Source organism: Talpa occidentalis, unplaced genomic scaffold, assembly GCF_014898055.3.
Source record: "Talpa occidentalis isolate TD23 unplaced genomic scaffold, MPIMG_talOcc4v2.1 talOcc4.12, whole genome shotgun sequence".
In the NCBI taxonomy this organism is placed as follows: domain Eukaryota; kingdom Metazoa; phylum Chordata; class Mammalia; order Eulipotyphla; family Talpidae; genus Talpa; species Talpa occidentalis.
The window spans coordinates 23,805,954-23,822,855 of record NW_023601212.1 but is presented as its reverse complement, the minus strand read 5'-3'; the positions used below and the strand labels follow the sequence as shown (position 1 = coordinate 23,822,855).

Below are 16,902 nucleotides of genomic sequence, written 5' to 3'. Positions count from 1 at the left end.
ACTCTGAGTTCAGAGGCTGAGTGAGGCAGCTTGGGCCTGGGAGCTTCCAGAGCTCCTTCATCAGCCAGTCTGGCTGCGGTTTCATGATCTTAGGATAAAGACTCAGCACTCAAGATACCTATCCCTTCCTTTCTAGTTACTTTTCCTTTTGGGGATTTGGCTTTTCTTTTAGCTTCCCAGTAAAATTCCTTTTGAAAACATTCCAATTCCATTTGCCAGACCAAAGGAGAAAAAGGGATTTGAACACGCATAGGTGAAAGGGGCAGGAAAGGTCAGAGTCTAGATTTGGGGCCAGCAGCCATCACCCCCCCTCTCTCCCCGCCCACCGCCAGACTCCAGGGTGGTTAGTGCCTTGTGGGTAGAGCAAGCGAGGAGGAAATAAAACCCCAGCTAACCAGTAAGTGGGACAGAATGATGGGGACCATGTCATCTATACTCACGATCTTTTAAAATTCTGAACCAGCCAAACCAATCACACCTGGGCCTAATCCAGCCAAGAGGTGCCCATTTACATGCACAAAACTTGGTTTTTTCCTTTTTTACCCAGGGTTTTCCCTCAGCAACTCCATTCTTTGAATTTAGACAATTGTTATTATTGTGAAGGGCGTAGTTCCTCGTGGGTGAGTGGTTGTATACCCAAGAGGGGTCACTAGGGAGGCCGGGCTGGGTTCTCCAAAGGAAGGACAGTTTCTCATTGTTGGTTATTACACCCCCTGGGTGTAACTGGGCATGTCAGTTCCTTCTGGAAACAGGACAGATCAGCCCTGTCCTCACCCTGGGTTTTTGAGGGAAGATCCAAAGTGAGTGGAAGTAACCCCCATGCACCGGGACACACACCCTCGCAGCGCTCATCTTCCTAAAGCCTGCGCAGAACCAGACAAGCAGGGCCCAGTGGCCTGATCGGGCTCTTTTATTGTCTTTCTTACAAATGGGTCTCAGAAAGAGATGGAAAGGGAAGAGCAGGTTCTCTGGCTTCTAAGTCAATTCCTCAGGGGCCCCCAAGCAATCATTCCTGGAAGGGAAGTGCCCCCCTGCTCCTCTTTGCTCTCCCCCTCATTTGCCTGGGGAGGGACTCCTGGTCCAGGGGTAACGCCTTCCCTGTGGCACTCCTGATATTCTCATCAAGGGTCATCTTGCTTCCTGGAGAGAGAGAGACTGGTTTGCAGGAAAAAGGAGAAGGGGCCCCTTTTTCCATTAGCTTCCTCCTGACCCAGTACTCTTGTAGGGATCCCTGGGCCTCTGATACATGTCTTCTTGTCTTAACTCTTTGTCTCTAATTCTACACTATGTTCCCCTTCCCCCTTTCTCACTGGGCCCCTTCCTTAGGACACTTCCCCCAGGCGCCCCCATTCTCCCACTAAGTTCTTTTCTAGTTTCTATTTTCCTGTTTTCAGTCCCCCTCACCCACCCTCTTTGGCACCCCCACCACCCCCCCCCCGCCAACCTCTCGACGTTTCTGTCCTGGCCTTTGGTTCTGGTTCTGGCTGTGGCTCCGGCTGTGGCTCCGGCTGCGGCCAGGGCCCCGGGAGCCCCGGGAGCTGCTGGAGCCCCTAGAAGAGTTGCTGCCAGCCGTGGAGCAGGTGCTGGTGCCCTGGCCCCGCGACAGGAAGCTTGGTCGGTTGTAAGGGAGCCAGGCCTCCTCTGCAGCACAAAAAAGGAGGGCAGGCTGGGGGCAGAGCACTGCTGCTCACCCACATGCCACCCACGTGCCACCCACCCACAGTCCCTGCTCAGGAAGAAGACTGGAGGGTAGGCACAGGGCTTAAGCCATCCAGGGGGCAGAGGAGAGGCAGAGCATCCTGCGCGTGGCCTTGCTGTGACAGGCGCTCAGAGATGGTGGGGAGCCCCCAAGCCCAGAGAACCTTGGGAAAGGCGGGACAGAACACCCAGCAGCCTCCTCCCCTCATTTGGGCTTTGGTCCAGGGAAAGGATGCAACTTGGGACCATTAGGGGATTCTGCTCAGACAGGGCTACAGAAACAAGTGGCCTTTGGTCCATGATGTGGATCAAATGCGTGAACCCAGCTGGAGGTGATGGGTGAGCTGGGCTAGACCTCAGTCCACCCATGGCACCCATCTGCCTTGCAATATTAGCCTCCAGTCTGGGAGCCCACCTTCCTGTGTGGCAGCAGCACCCTTCCAACCTGGGCCCCCTTACCATCTGGGTGGGGACCCCGCTGGGCCCCCAGGGGCCCCGCCTGCACCATCTTCCTCTCCCCACTGCGTTCCCGCTCTCGCTCCAAGGAGGACATGCTGCCTGCGGCTCTCAGCCCTAAGGCCCAGGCTGCCTCTTCCTCCGGGGGCGGCAAGGGTGGTGGTGGCAAGTCTGGGGAGAGACCTATTTTCAGCAGAGTCTCCTGTTTCTCTTTCTATTTCCATTCCCTGGCACCTGGAGGGTGCGTACAAACAGCCCAAGATTTGGATTCATCTGCTTCCTCCTCCAGCCCACAGAGCTCACCCGTGGTTTCCGGCCTGTCCCCCCTTCTGTCGCCATCTCTCAGGCCCGTGGCCCCCTCACCCCCAGGACTGTGCTCCCGCCTATAGGGAAGAGCCTTGGGTTTCTTCCGGAGTCTGGCACGGGCCCCTTGAGGTGGGGGAGTCATCTCCCCAGCCACCTGCCGGCTCCTCCCTGGAGCATGGGGAGACAGGGAGAGGAGCCGGGGAGAGAGAGGACAGGAAAGGAGGTTGAGAAGAAGGGAAACAAGCTTCAGGGGTACAGGGAGGTGGGGGCAAGCTGAGGGCTCTACAGACTCACCTGGGGCATTGCTGGCTGCGCTAGGGACAGGGCTGAGGCTGAGGTGATGGGGGGCAGTGGAGCCCACACCTGGACCAGCAGGCCGCCCTTCGTGGCTACTCAGAGTGGGCTGAGATACATTGAGAGGGGAACTTGGCCTCGGGGGCGCCCTCCTGCAATGATGTGAGGTCTCAGCATTTGTCCACACAACAGACCCTAAGTGCCCATGAGGTGCCAGGCACTGCAGTAGCCACCCAGCCTACCACTCAGGCGAACGGGACACAGCGCATCCCCACGAGGCTCCCAAGCTACTGAGGCAGCAGGACAGCCATACTTTGAAATGCCCCAGGAAGCTTGTAGGGTCTCCCAGTGGAGAAACTGTCTGCAGGGAGTGAGACCCTGTCAGCCTCCACATTCCTCTCCAAGTCACACCTCCCCCCTGACAGGCCTGCATGCCCCAGATTCACCCAGCCACCCACGCACCCCATCAGCCACTCAACAGCTATGTATCAAGGGACTGTCATGTGCAAGGTCCGCTGAGCCCCCTACCTGGGCATGTGGTGGAGATGGGGAATGTCAGTGGGAGGCTGAGGAGGGTCAGGAGGAGAGGGGGTGAGGGTGACTGTGGACTGCTGTCCATAGGAAGGTGTGGGAGAGGGGGTTTCCCCTCGGGATGGGGGGACCAAGCATCCTCCACTGGAATCAGTCTCTGCCAAATGGCTCCTCTCAGGCACCGGAGGGCACCACTCCTCAGACTCAGAGCTGGGAGAGAGAGGCAGGAGGGGAGCAGTGACTAGCAGCCGCCATGCCTCCCCCTTGGCTTTCCTGTCACCCCCCCTCTCCCAGCATCTCTGCCTCCCCCGCAGGCCCAGGCCGGGCCCAGGTATACTGGGCTTCTGCAGCCTGGCACGTCTGTACCCGGCCTCCTCCAGTTCCTCCTCAGTCCCCTCGAGGCAGCTCAATTCACAGGATGGGGGAGGTGGTGGCAGGGCTTCTGGCCAGTTGAGAGAGGGCATCTGTACGGCTTTTCCCAGAAGCTTTACTTTGCCTCCCCTGGCTCCTGAGGAGAGTAGGGTGGGGGCAGGGGACATACCCAATAAGATCAAGAAAGACAGAAATGAGACAGTTGAGAAGGAAGGGCTGGGCTAGGTCCCAGAGGGGCAGGCTGGTGGATGCTCTTTGGAGATACTCTGCTAAAATGGGGGTGTTAGGAACTGGAGATACTCTGCTAAAATGGGGGTGTTAGGAACTGGAATCATACCACTGTCCCCCTGGCTCCATTCTGGAGGGGCATACTGGCTCCAGGTGCCTAGATCCCCTGAGGGGTATTGGGGGAACCCCCCATGGAAGGTCTGCAGCTCTTCTCCCACTGGGTCAATGGTGCTGTAGACAGGACCCTCGGCAGGGGCAGCAGCACCCCGGGCCGTCTGAGCCAGGTATAGGGAGATTCCTGCTTCTGAGGAGCAGAAAGAGGGAGGCCCAGGGGAGGAGGCAGGAGGGCAGAGACAGGGAAACAGAGGACAACAGGAGAATGGAGGGCAAAAGGAAGTCCCCCCAGGATTGATTTTTTTCTCCCACCCCAAACCTTACTTCCCAAGCCAGGGTAGAAGCTAGGCCTGAGAGAGTCTCCCCCCAACTCACATGCTCCCCAAGGACTGACCCACCTCAGGAAGACCTGGTCACCTCAGCTCCCTTCAGATTGCCCCAGTAGGTTGAGAAGGAGAGAAGGAAGTGTGCTGGGGGGCAAAAGTGCCCCTGAGGGAATTATAATTCCTCACCATTGTAATATCTGTCATCTGGGTCAGGATTGCTAGGGCGGCAGCTTCCCCTGGGTTCCTGGGCTGAGGGGCTCCGGGATGGGTGCGGCCAGGAGTCTGCCAGCCATGGGTAGGGAGCAGGGCCAAGGCCCATGGACGGCCTGAGGGAGAGCATGTGAACTTGGGGAAGGGAAGGGAGGTAGGGGTCATTGGGAGCTGGGGAACAGTGCTGGCGAGTGTCAGGATGGAGGCTGGAGACAGTCTGCAGTGAGGCCCAGAGAGGCAGAGCAGTCTCTCAGGGGAGGGGAGTGTCCTTGGGAGATGAGTTTAAGTTACCTGGCACTGGCTCCAGAGAGGCCCTCTGAGTGCGGGAAGGACACTGGGAAGATGAGGGGGAGACTGAATTGAAAGAAGAGCCGGTACTGGGGGTGTGAACCCCACTGGGGCAGAGATGACTTACCTGCTGGTGTGTAGGCAAAGGAGGCTACCGTGGGAAAAAAGGAACCATGGGAAAAAGAAAAAGGGAAATGAGAAGGGTCAGAAATACCCCAAATCATGTCCAGCTGGTCCAAGTGCCAATTCCCCCACAGGGGCCATCCTGGACCAATTTCATCGGGATTTCTAGGGGGGAGACTCAGACATCAGTATTTTTCTCTAGCTCCCCAAATGATTCCTGTGTGTAACCAAGCTTGGGAGTCACTGAGATCTCAAAAGCTCCTTAGATGTGCCCCTTACCTGCGAGCAGAACTCAAGCGGCCTTTCAGCGGGCTCCGCCTTTCCATCCAGACCCCGCCTCACAGCTCAAGGTCTGGGCTCCTGCCACACCCGCTCCTGGCAGGCCCCACCCCCAGGCAAGCGTTTTCTCCCTTCTCCGAGACTCCAGACTAGCCCGGTCTTTGCAGAGACTAAGAAGCTCGCCCACTTCCCAAGACAGTTAAAGCACAAATCTAACCCAGGTCCCCAGACTCTGGTCTCTCCCCGTTTTGTCCCTCCCCCTCCGGGCCCCGCCCTTCCACGCCCCAGTCCCCGAGGGCTCCCGGCTCCACAGTGCAACACCCCGACTGTCTTCAAAAGGCAGAGCTGCAGCACGAGTTCGATCCCCGGCCGGCTGGGGAGCTACCCACATGGTGCAGCAGACCTCTCCTGCCGCGCCCGCTGCTCCCCTCAGCAGTGTATTTCAGTGGATCTGCCTGTTCTGCTCCCCACTCTGTCTCTGGTGAATCTTCTTACCCCCCACACCTCTGGCCTGTACCCCAGCTCTTGTATGCATAAATAAATAATTCTTAAAAAAAAAAAAAAAAAAGCAGAGCTCCGGGAGCGGCCCCTCTTCTCTCTCCCTCCTGGAGAGCGGGGTCTCCAGGCTCCGTCCACTCCCAAGCCCTCCTCTCCGTCACCCAGCGCCCAAGTGGGCGCCCCAACCCGCGGCTCTCACCCGTGTAGTGACTGAGCTCCTTGCGCTGCCTGCGGCGCCGGTAGAGCGCCCCGCAGAGTCCCAGGAGCAGCGCCCCGCAGGCCGCGCCGCTGCCGGCCAGGAAGGCGGGCTCCCGCAGCACCCTCGCCAGCCGCTCAGCAAGCCCCGGGCCCACCTCCGGCCCAGGCTCCATCTCCGGTGGAGACGCTGTGGGGGTCAGAGAGGTGAGCAGCGTAGGGGTGTAGAAACCCAGTAGCTAGGAACCCCCCTCTCCCCACGACTCCCAGTCGGGCCCTCCCAACCCCAGGTCCGGACTCACGCAGCTGCACCAACACCGGGGCACTGGCCACCCCCACGCCCGCGCTGGTGGCTGCTGCGACCAGAGTCTGGTAGAGAAGCCCCGGCAGCAGTCCCCAAAGCACCGCGGAGCGCGCCCAGCCTTCCGCCGACCGGTTGAGGTGGAAGCGGCTCTCATTGCCCAGGCACCATATCTAGGAAGGCAGAGACCCGGGTGGGAGAGTCAAACAGGATTCTGGCCTCCCAGGGAAAGTCGAAGCTCTGAATGACAGGGGGCACTTAGCCAGGCCTAATGCAGCCTGGAGACAGACAACACTCCGAAACCTCTCTCCTCTCCTGACCTCATCCCCTAGCCCTCCTCCCTAACCCTAGGCCCTAGGTCCTCCCTCTGCTTCCCTCAAGTCCTCCCACTCAGTCCTTCTCAAACCCTGTACCTGGTATTCCTTGATGACCCCATTTTGTTGGGAGGGAAGTGGAGGTTCCCAGGACACAGTGATACTGCTGTTGCCTTCACCCCCCAAGGCCACTGCCACTCCCTGGGGGGGACCACTGGGGGCTGGGCCAGGGCGGAGCACATTGAGAAGGACACAGACAGTTATTGCAAGCTGTCCCTCATGGCCCAACCTTCCCCCTTCCGGTTTGGAAACTGCAGCCCACCTTGTCACCCATCCACTGGACTTGCTCTCCCCCAGTAATTTTCATCTTCACCCACCCACCTCTTCCCTCTTGTCCATCCATCAGCTCTGCAGCCTCCCTTACCCTCTTCCGGAATGGTCCTGGTCACCAAGGGGCTTTCAGCCCCCAGCCCCTCCTGGCCTTGGGCTTGCACCTTGATCTGAACCTGGGCCCCTGGGGGGAGTCCTCTTAGCACAGTGCTTTGGTGGTTTAGGGACGGTAGGTCCAGCACTGTCCAGCTTCCCCCATCAGGACCTGCTACCATCCAAGACACCCGGTAACCTTGCACCAGCTGGACAGGGCCATCTACCTATAGGAGACAGGACAAAGTGTACCAGAAGGGGACACGTTTTCCCAGCCAGCCCCTGTTCCAGTCATCTAGCCACTCACCTGCCATCCTCCCAAAACCATACTTTGGAGAACCCTAGGTTCCTAGTATCACCCCGGCCTTCACCTGGTCCCTGTGCAACACTCACAGTCCAGGCCACCTGCAGGGTCCGGGGCCCAATGATCACGGGCTCCTGGATACGCACAGCCACTTCAGCCAGTCCCTGCTGGCCTCTCCATGGGTCCTCCTCTGGCCTGGATGGGCTCCTGCCTGTTGACCAAAAAGTTCACACAGCAGGGGCCATAGGGACTCAGGACTGAGTGTGCTTGTGTCCTGCCTTGCCCTGACCCGTTCCACCCCAGGGGACACAGGTCAGGGAAATAGCTTCCAGAAGGGGGCGTGGGCCTGGAGCTAACAAGTGTTATTTCTGCATAGCTACATATGCATCCTTTAAAGACCTCGGTTCCTCACCTTCCTACATGAAGATGACCCCCAGTCCTAGTAATCTACATGATCTGAAGTGAGGAGCTACCAAAATGACTGCCATCAACCTCTATTTATCCACTTCCTACCTTATTCCAAGCTACCCTATTCTTTGATTTCTAGAAATAGAGAGCCCCAGCAGGTATTTGTTTGAGCTGCCATGGCCATGTCAACCACGTGGCCATTCTCAGTTACGTGGCACAGCCAGACCTAGTGGCCATGGTGCCACATTTGGGTGCACAGGCAGTGTGACATGTACCCACGAGCCAGGGACTGGCCTCACTCACCCTGGGTGCGGACAGGCTCCGACACGGGGCTGGGCTCACTGAGACCCCAGGCTCCCACCGCCCGTACCAGGAACAGGTAAATGGTGTCAGGCTGCAGGCCGCCGACTGTGTGTGTCTCCAGCTGCACACCATCTGCCACTGTCCGCCACGTGTTGCCAGCTGCTTGACTGCACAGGGAATGAGGTGGCAGAGTTGTCTTAACCAAGGCCGCTCAACTGTGTATTCCATCTCGTCATTCTCTATGGACCCCTACTACCTCCTCACCCCAGGAGAGGGCACTGGCAAAACTCTCCCACATTAGCAAAGACCCTAGGGATATAGGGTCCCCTCATTTTAACTCTCTGGGTTTGTCTCCAGAGCTTCCTCCATACCTGAAGGCCTCTATCACATAAGAGGTGACTGTGGCCCCAGCCTCTGGGTTGGGCTTCCAGGTCAGGGTAATGCTGTTCTTGGTGATCTCAGTGACCACTGGCTGAGAGGGAGGCCCCGGAGGGGTACTGGGTTCTGTAGGGGGGTCTGGTGATACTCCCCAATCTTCTGCAGTGAGGAGATAATCTTTAAGTAGAAGGACGGGAAAAGGGTGGCCCCAGTGAAGCCTGCCTCCTTCCCAAGTGGCACCGTGACATCAGCGATGATGCAGAGGGGGCCTAGGGTGCTAACCCCCATTCACATCTGCCTCTCAAGGGCACCACTGCTGCCCTTCTCCTACCCATCATCATGACCATGGCACTTTGAAGGTAAAATCAGTCCTGGGGATGGATGTAAAATCAATCACCTCTGAAGCAGTTTTGGACAAAGATATTGGCAAAACAAGGGGAAGGGGAAAAACTCACCACGCCTCCTAAGCCAGCCACTCCATGTGGCCTCCCCCATAGAACTCCGGGCCACACAGCTATAGAGTCCCAGATCCATCTCCTGTAAGGGAGGGCAGAGGATTGGCAAACTGAACACAGCAAAGTAGGGCAAGAGGGTGGAGGCAGGTCTACAAAAGGATGGGAGAGGATGTTGGACTCTCGGGTGGTCTGAGAGAGCTGATGGGTAGCAGTGGAGTTAGAACCAGCAGCCACTGCCTAGAGACGGTACGTGGACCTTGTGGCCATTCTCAGTTGCTCAGCGTCTAGGGTGAGACTTACCTGCACGGTGGCAATGTAGAGAGTACCGTTGGCCATCAGGTTGGGCTGGAGGTAGTCCCCCTGCAGCCACTGCCCATCCTTCTTCCACTGAACACTAGGCTGAGGGTTTCCAGTCACTCTGCATGGCAGCCACACAGAGGAGCCAAGCGCCAGTGTCTGGTTGACTGGCCCCTGGAGGATGATGGGAGGCAGCCCATCCAAGGAGGCTGAGAGAGAAAGAACATGGACATGTCAGGGGAGGATCCCAGGCTTAGGTAAACTGAGCCTTTGTCCTCATTCTCTGCTCCTTCACATAGCCCCCTCCCCTGGAGAGCACAGGGGCTTCCATAACCATCCGCAGCCTTTGCCTGGAACCAGCTTTCTATTAGTGGCTTCTGCGGCTGATTTCCAAACTCCAAGGACATGTCTCAGGAAGGTGTCCCCAGATTACACAGAATTCAAGAAAGCAGACCTTATAAAGCCATTATCCCTTCCTGGGCCGTGGGTCCAGCCCTATCTCCATGAGCACGTACCTCCTTTTACCTCCAACAGGGCCTTGGCCAGGATGCTACCGGCCACGCTGACAGCCTGGCACGCGTAGTAGCCGGCATCCCGGCTCTGCACTTCTCTGATGCTTAGCTGGCCTCTGGGAGAGACTGAGAAGCGCCCAGTGGGCTGAAGTGACTGACTGGGGAAAAGCAGGACCTGGGGACAGAGCAAGAAACCCAGGTAGGGAATGAGCAGGCACACAGCCTAAGAGAGCTCCCCATTTCCATCAACTCCCCAATCCACATAGGTTCTAGTTCTTACTCTGTGCCCAACCAGTTATGTGATCTTGGACAAACTAGTTAAAGTAGTTAAAACAGTAAAATGGAGGGAATGTTATTAGGTGATTTTGGGATATACTTCCTAGCTCTGTGGGGAATTCTGAGCGAGCTGTTTAAACCTCCTGAGGCCTAATTTGCCCAAATTTGACCTAGAGCATAGTTATGAGGGTTAAATAATCACACAAAAATCTTTTAATGCATTTTGTGATAAATGTTACATAGCTTCCCCTTTCTGGTTTAGTGTTTTACAGTAACTAAGAGAAGGGAGGAAGGAGGTTTGGGTCTCAGGATAAATGAGACTATGATGAGTCCCACCCTTTACTACCATTAGCATTTGTATTCATTTAACTAAGTAAAGTGCAACAGTCCCAGAAGCAAGAGATGTTGGAAAATTGTGACTTTGGATTTGCAATGAGGTAATGGGTGGCCTGGTTTCCCTGTGGGAAACCCGGGTTTAGTCAACCTTATTTTGTTAACCTGAGGCTGTGTCATAGAAGCAAAATTCTCACCCTTCCCTGGGGGTATTGATTTACTTTGTAACTGCCCTTAAAGTCATTTGGTTATTCCAGGGTTTACTAAAGTTGAAGAGGGGTAACTGTGAGCTCCTCCTAGCGGACATCCCTGTCAATAGACGAGCAAGTCCTGTTCTATTCTGGCACCTTTGCGCAGGACCTACTTTCCAGGGCACTGTGTTAAATAAAGCCCAGGCCCAAAGGGCCTGAGGTAGGAGGGATCTGATTGGATTTGCTACATTCTCAGGACATCTTTACCCAGAAGAAAAAGACTCCAAGGAATTACCATTCAGGGACTGTTTCCTATCACTTTACTGTCTTTCACTTTAAAAGGGTACAATATGTTCCAGACCTTTTATATTCATTATTTTATTTAATCCTCCCAAATGGCCTGCAAATGTTTCTGAGAGGGCCAAAGGTAAAACAGAATCCAGAGAGAAGCTTGCAAAATGCAGAAGGAGGGAGAACTAAGACACAGAAGAGAAGGTGGTGGGGAAGCCCTGGGAGGTGGCCACCTACCTGACTTCCCTCCTTCTGCCAGAAGATGGCAGGCGGGGGGTTTCCTTTGGTCTCACACTGGAAAGTTACACTCTCTCCAGGAGCTGCCATCTGGTCCTGGGGCTGTGTCACCAGCTGGGGTGGAACTGGGAAGGAGAGGGGAGATAAAGGAACAGCGAGTCAGGAATGCTCAGAAGAACTTGGGAGAGAGGCTCCAGTTTGGCTGGGGTAGAAGCTTAAGCCCATGCAGCTCTTGCTCAAAGCTGTCAGTTTTCTCTCTCTCAAATGACCAAACCCACATAATTCCTTCTGTTTTCTCTTTCATCCTCCGTTTTGACACACCCTCCACCTCCCCTCCTGTTACTCCCCATTGCAGGCAGTTCCAGGTGGGCGCTCACCGTGGACAGTGAGGGAGCCAGATGCTTCAGCACGTCCAATGCTGTTCTCCGCCACACAGGTGTACGTCCCCTCATCTTCAGCTCGCACATGCCCAATCCAAAGGCTGTGGTCGCTCCGGATCTCATACCTGCTCCACTCCCCACCCCCAGGCTGGGTTGGCCACAGCTACAGAACCCCTTTATCTCCCCCAGGACAACACCAGAATCAGGGTACATGAAGACAAGGCAGCCTCAACAGGGACAGACACTGGTACTCATGGGCCTATGAATGAAGGTGGTAACTAAATAGGGCAGGGGCTGTAGGCTCTGGGGGACACAATTCCCATGCCACCAAGGGAGAGGGTGTCTGCCTTCTAGTTTTCTAACATAATGTAGGGAACACTCTTGGGCTGGTTGGTTCTCCTTACAGGCAAAAGCAAGGGCTTTCTCACCTGCCTCTGGGCAGTTCCCCATCCTCCTTGCGCCACTGTAGACGAGGTGGGGGATCCCCCTGCACTTCACATGGGAAATCCACAGGGGCATCCGCCAGGACCACCTGATTCACTGGTCTACGCAGGAATGATGGACGCTCTATGGAGTGAGTGAACAGACAGGAGGGGGGTGTCAGCCCAGCTGCTCACTCCCAGGCCACCCACTCCCTTAACTCCGAAAGTCCATGTGCCTACCCAGCACCAGCAGCTCCGCTGCCCCACTCTCCCGTTCTCCTGCCATGTTGGAGGCCACGCACACATACATCCCTGCATCAGTCTTGAGTGTATATGACACCATCAGCTTCCCGCCACGGATCTGCAGAGTGATGATGACAACTTTGGTCCTTTATAGCCATGGAGGCGTATTTACTTATCTGATCCCCAAAGCAAACCAAAGAAGACAGGTGAGGCTGATTTATTTATTAGATGAGGAATCTTTAAATGATTTGCTCAAGGTGGGGTTCAGGTCTATCTTTTTTCCCACTGTCCAAACTGCCTTCCACCAGGCCGCAGGGCAATAGGCTTTCAACTATCTTATCCGGTTACCAGTTCCATCCTATCCACACTTATTTATCCCTCACGCATTAGCTGACTCTCAGTCTCTGGCCAGCAAATGCCCAGATCTCACCTCTAGGACATGATTCAGGACCCTCCAAGATAGCTTCAGGCCTTTCTCCTTTGAAACCCGACTGGGACCACTAGCCTATGGCTCCGCCCTCATGCCCAAAACTTGGGTCATAACCCCCCTCCCTTACCGTGATCCTGCCCTCCTCCTCCTTGAGTCTAGCTTGGTTCTTCTTCCAGGACACAGAAGGCTCTGGGTGGCCCCGTGGGGGCACGCATTCCATTACGGCTGGCTCCCCCACTGCCACCACCACGTTCCCAGGAGACTGCCGGAAATCATCACGGAGAACTGGAAAAGGCAGAAGCGCGAAGGAGGAAGAGGAACGTGACTATGAAGGTGATAAGTCAGGAGGATGTGGGGTGAAATAACCATCACACAAGGAAAGTATTCGGGGGAGCGGTGCATCACCGAAGACCAAACGCTTCTCCAGGTGCGAAAATACCCGGCCCGCAAGACTTGCGCCTTTAGGTCTTGCTCCCAAGGACTGTACGGAATTAGCTGAGACGGGGACCGGCTCTGGATCGGGTTACCCGGCGCCCTCCGCCACCCACACGCTCGGAAGCAATCGCTGACGACAGGACTCTCACCTGCCACTTCTAGCGAGGCGTTCCTGCTAGCCGCGGCTCCCAGGTAGTTGCGCGCCACGCAAGTGTAGACGCCCTCGTCGGGTCGCGCGCGGCGGCCGTGAACAATGCGCGGGAAGAAGAGGGCCCCGCTGGGCAGCAGCAGCCGGTGCGCGCGGGGGTCCTCGCGCGCCGTGGCCACGCGCGCCCCATTCTTGTACCACTCGATGTTGGGCCGGGGTCGGCCTTCGGCGCGGCAGGGCAGCGTGGCGGGTTCGCCCCGGGACACCAGCAGGTCCGGCGGCTGCTCCACGATGCGCGGCATGGCGTCCTCCGGTCCAGCCCTTGACCCTGCGGATGGGGGGTTGGGGGGTGGCGGAGCATTCAGACTGCGGGCAATGGGGGAGAGGTTGAGGCTCCAGAAAGAAAAAAGATCTCCACCTGTCCACTTTCCCTCTCTGCGGGGGCCAGTATCTCCCCTTGGTCCAGGAAACGCCTACACACTCGGAGAACAGTAGCGTAATCAGGGCACAAACTCCTTCCTAAGGTCGCCTAGACACCAGCCTTTTGCCCGGCCAAGTGCAAGTGGGCATGATGGACGGGGCTTGGCGAGCGCACCGCCCCTCTCCTGGACAGGCTTGCAGTGCCGCCCGCACTGACTAGCAGGTCGTCTGGCTGGGTTACCAACCACAAGGGGTTCACTAGAACCATCACTTGTGTCTTCACCTCTTTGGCCCCCAAGCTGGCAAAATAGAGAATGTGGAATTGGGGAGGGGTTCCCAAGGAAAAGGCAGACGGGAGTGAAGGCACTGGGGCTGGGACTAGAAGGCGTTCTTAACCTGGAGGCCTTTGGGGCTCTGTGAAGTGACAGGACCTGAATGCAAGCAGTAGTGGAAAAGGGAGGAACTTTTTTTCTTTTTTGAAAGGTGTATGGTTTCCAACAGAAAGTTCTACAGGTTGCTGAATCCAAGAAAGGCTAAGAATCACTGGATGGGAAGAGATTCCTTCCCTTATTCCCTCAGATCTGCTCACCCACATGTCCTGCTCCTGCCCCTCCCTCAGCCCACAGACTTTTCTATGGTTTTGTCTGTAGCTGTTGGTTGGGATCCAGGATCCCAGAGGCGGTCTTGCTCTGACATCCCCCAGCTTCATCCGAAGTGAAATTGTAACTGGTGGTGGCCAGTAGACGCCGCTGTCGCCTCGCTTAATCTCGCACTGGGATATGCCACCTACTCATAGGTCCCTACCCCTTCCACCCGTTTCCAAAATCTGCAAGGATTCCAGGGCTTTCCAGCACCGAGGGGGGGGGTCATTAGCCCCCCCGAGGGTGGGTTTTCAATAGCCCACCCAGACTCTGAGAAGTTATAATGGAGACAAAGCTGGACCGGTTGCCCATGCTGGGAGAGTTAATTTAATTGTTTGGGAACACACAAGGAAAGGAATAATTTCCCCAATTTCCTCCCATCAAGATGGAAATCTCTGCTTCTCGCCTGCCTCTTCTTCATCTCATCCCAGTCCCAGTTTAAATAGACCCCAAGGTGAGCAAAGCTGGGAGAGCTCAGGGATTGGCATGGAACCAACCAGGGCTGAAATCTCAGACTTGGACATGCCCTAGCCATAAGAAGTTGGGCAAAGTATTTAACTCTTCTGATTCTCTCTCTCTTCCTCTGCAATGTGGGTGTAATGATAGGGTTTTCAAAAGATCATAAGATATGTAAAGCACTTGGGGGAAAAAGGCTCAATAAACACAGTCATTCTGCCATTACTAGGGTGCTTCCTCGGAGGCTTACCTTACCTTATCTTCCCCACCTTACCTCATCTTACCTCCTATAGTCTCTTCAAATGAGATTCTACCACATCCGAACATTCCACCACTGCCACCCTGCCCCCAACTTCACATAACCTCCAGGTGTAATAGAAGTAGAGCTGTTATTGCCAAACTTTATGCTGTTTTTGGGACCACTGGCTCAGTATTTATCCTCTCTAAATGTGTTTCTCAGTGGCAAAATGAGACTCTGATCCCTCCCCTACATACCTCATTCAATTCTTGAGTTTAAAAGAGACAGTGGGGGCCTCCCTGGTGGCGCAAGAGGTTAAGATGCAACCTGTGAGGCTGTCTGCAGCCACTGCAGCACGAGTTCGATCTCCGGCAGGCCAGCGAGCCACCCACATGGCGCAGCAGACCTCTCCTGACTCCCTGCTGCTCCCCTAAACAGTGTATTTCAGTCCTTCTGCCTGTTCCGTTCCCCCACTCTATCTCTAGTGACTCCTCTCTCCCCCACACCTTTGGCCTGTACCCCAGCTCTTGTATGCATAAATAAATCTTTAAAAAAAATAAAAGCGACTATGTCTGGTGAAACAACCGTGTGAGTGTTTGGTGAGCAGAGAGGTCTGGGGCTCTGCGGGAAGGGGGTCTGTACTTAACATCTTGGCAATCTAAGAGACTTGGGAGATTGGAGATTCCTGCTCAGTCCGCATCTTCTTCCTCCCCGCTCCCTCCATCCTACCGCATCCTTCTGCTCGGCCCTTCTCCCCTTAATTCCGGTAGACACAGCTGCTGGCGCCCTTTCTCTGGAATTTCTTCCCTGTCATTCCCAGTCTCTGGAGATGCTCCAACAGCAGCTAATGAATAGCTAATGGCCATGCTAATGAGGCTCTGGGGCTCCTCCCCCGGCATCTGGAGAACACCACACACAAACACACACACACACACACTGCCCAGGTCTTCTTTCTCTTCACCTTCGGGTCTCCAGCACCGTGATTACTGCTAGATTCCAGCGGTTTGAGTCAGAAAGATGCTGGTGGGGAGCAACCGGGAATCCCCGGCAAAGGCGTCCGGGATTTGGCAGTTCCCGCTACGGCCGGCAGAGGGCGCGCGGGGCCTCTGCGCCCGCTTCGAGGGGACCAGACCCGGCCCCTCCCCGCAGCGCAGGGGGAGAGCGCGCTGTCTCAGTCATTTATTAATCACCGTAATTAGCGGTAACGACCTCGCCGCCGGCACTGCCCGCCCGCCGCAGGTCCGCTGGGGGTGGGCCGGGTGTTCGTCCCAAACTTTTAAGTTTCCCCGACACGATCGCCGCCCCAGTCGCCCTCTGTAGTAAACACATCCAATATTTTCATTTCCTCACCCTCGTCCTAAGTGAGTTCTTGAAAAACTTCGGGTCCTGAAGGAAAACCTGCAACTGGGCGAGTCCTTGAGTGGCCCAGCTTGACCCAGACCCGCCTGCGCCCGCCCTCCTTGCAGTGGGTCTCAGTGTCTCTTAGCTCGGTCCTTGCCAACCAGCCTGGGGGTTCGTCTCACCTTCGGGGTCCGATGGGGCAGGTGAGGGGTAATGGGGGCTCAGTCAGCAGTCATCTCCTCCCAAGCCCTCGTCTTCCCTCTGATACCCCCATGCAGGTGCTTAAACCCTAATTTATCCCTTGGACCATCTACCGAGCAGGTGCCGCTGGGTCCAGGTCCCTGGGGCAGGAGCGCTTGGGTCTGCCCAACGCGTCACCCTCCCATCTCCCCCCACACCTGGACCGCAGGTCCCCTTGGGGCTGGGTCTCACCGTTGAGGGAAGGCTCGCCGGTGGGCAGCAAACTGTGGTTGAGCGCCGCCGTCGAGGAGTTGAAGCCGAAGAGCAGCTCGCTGGAGTTGGCGATGTCTCCGGCCAGGGAGTCCGCGAACAAGTTAATCTGCAGCAGCGTCTTGAGCAGGTAGCGCAGCATGACGCGACCCGGCCGGGCCCGGGGCGGGGGGCTCGGGGCCCAGGCCCTGGGTCTGAGACCCGTGGGCCGGGAGCCGTCCGCCCCTCCGCAGCCCCTGCGCTCTGCCCCAGCCACGGTGCCGCTCGCCGGCCGGCGCGCCTGGGTACCGCGCGTACCTCCGCGCGCCCTTCTCCTTCGCTCGCGCTGCTCTCCACCCCCCAGTGCCGGGGTCCCCC

At 56.5% G+C, this 16,902-nt stretch overlaps 1 protein-coding gene across 1 annotated transcript; it reads right to left on the bottom strand.

Annotated features, from left to right (window-relative positions):
- Positions 1-900: 900 nt before the first annotated feature.
- Positions 901-16,687, bottom strand: ROBO3 (roundabout guidance receptor 3). Its single transcript, XM_037504338.1, has 28 exons — positions 16,528-16,687; positions 13,001-13,327; positions 12,544-12,701; positions 11,984-12,104; positions 11,750-11,888; positions 11,319-11,446; positions 10,942-11,066; positions 9,617-9,788; positions 9,105-9,310; positions 8,805-8,886; positions 8,343-8,508; positions 7,968-8,138; positions 7,350-7,467; positions 6,958-7,183; positions 6,633-6,754; positions 6,221-6,392; positions 5,923-6,108; positions 4,951-4,974; positions 4,827-4,869; positions 4,512-4,651; positions 3,995-4,189; positions 3,652-3,793; positions 3,283-3,495; positions 2,755-2,906; positions 2,518-2,628; positions 2,158-2,325; positions 1,445-1,641; positions 901-1,140 (listed from the first exon to the last, which is right to left on the bottom strand). Exons 1-28 carry the CDS (start codon positions 16,685-16,687, stop codon positions 1,129-1,131), a joined length of 4,176 nt encoding a protein of 1,391 aa, XP_037360235.1. The 3' UTR covers positions 901-1,128.
- Between the last annotated feature and the right edge of the window lie 215 nt (positions 16,688-16,902).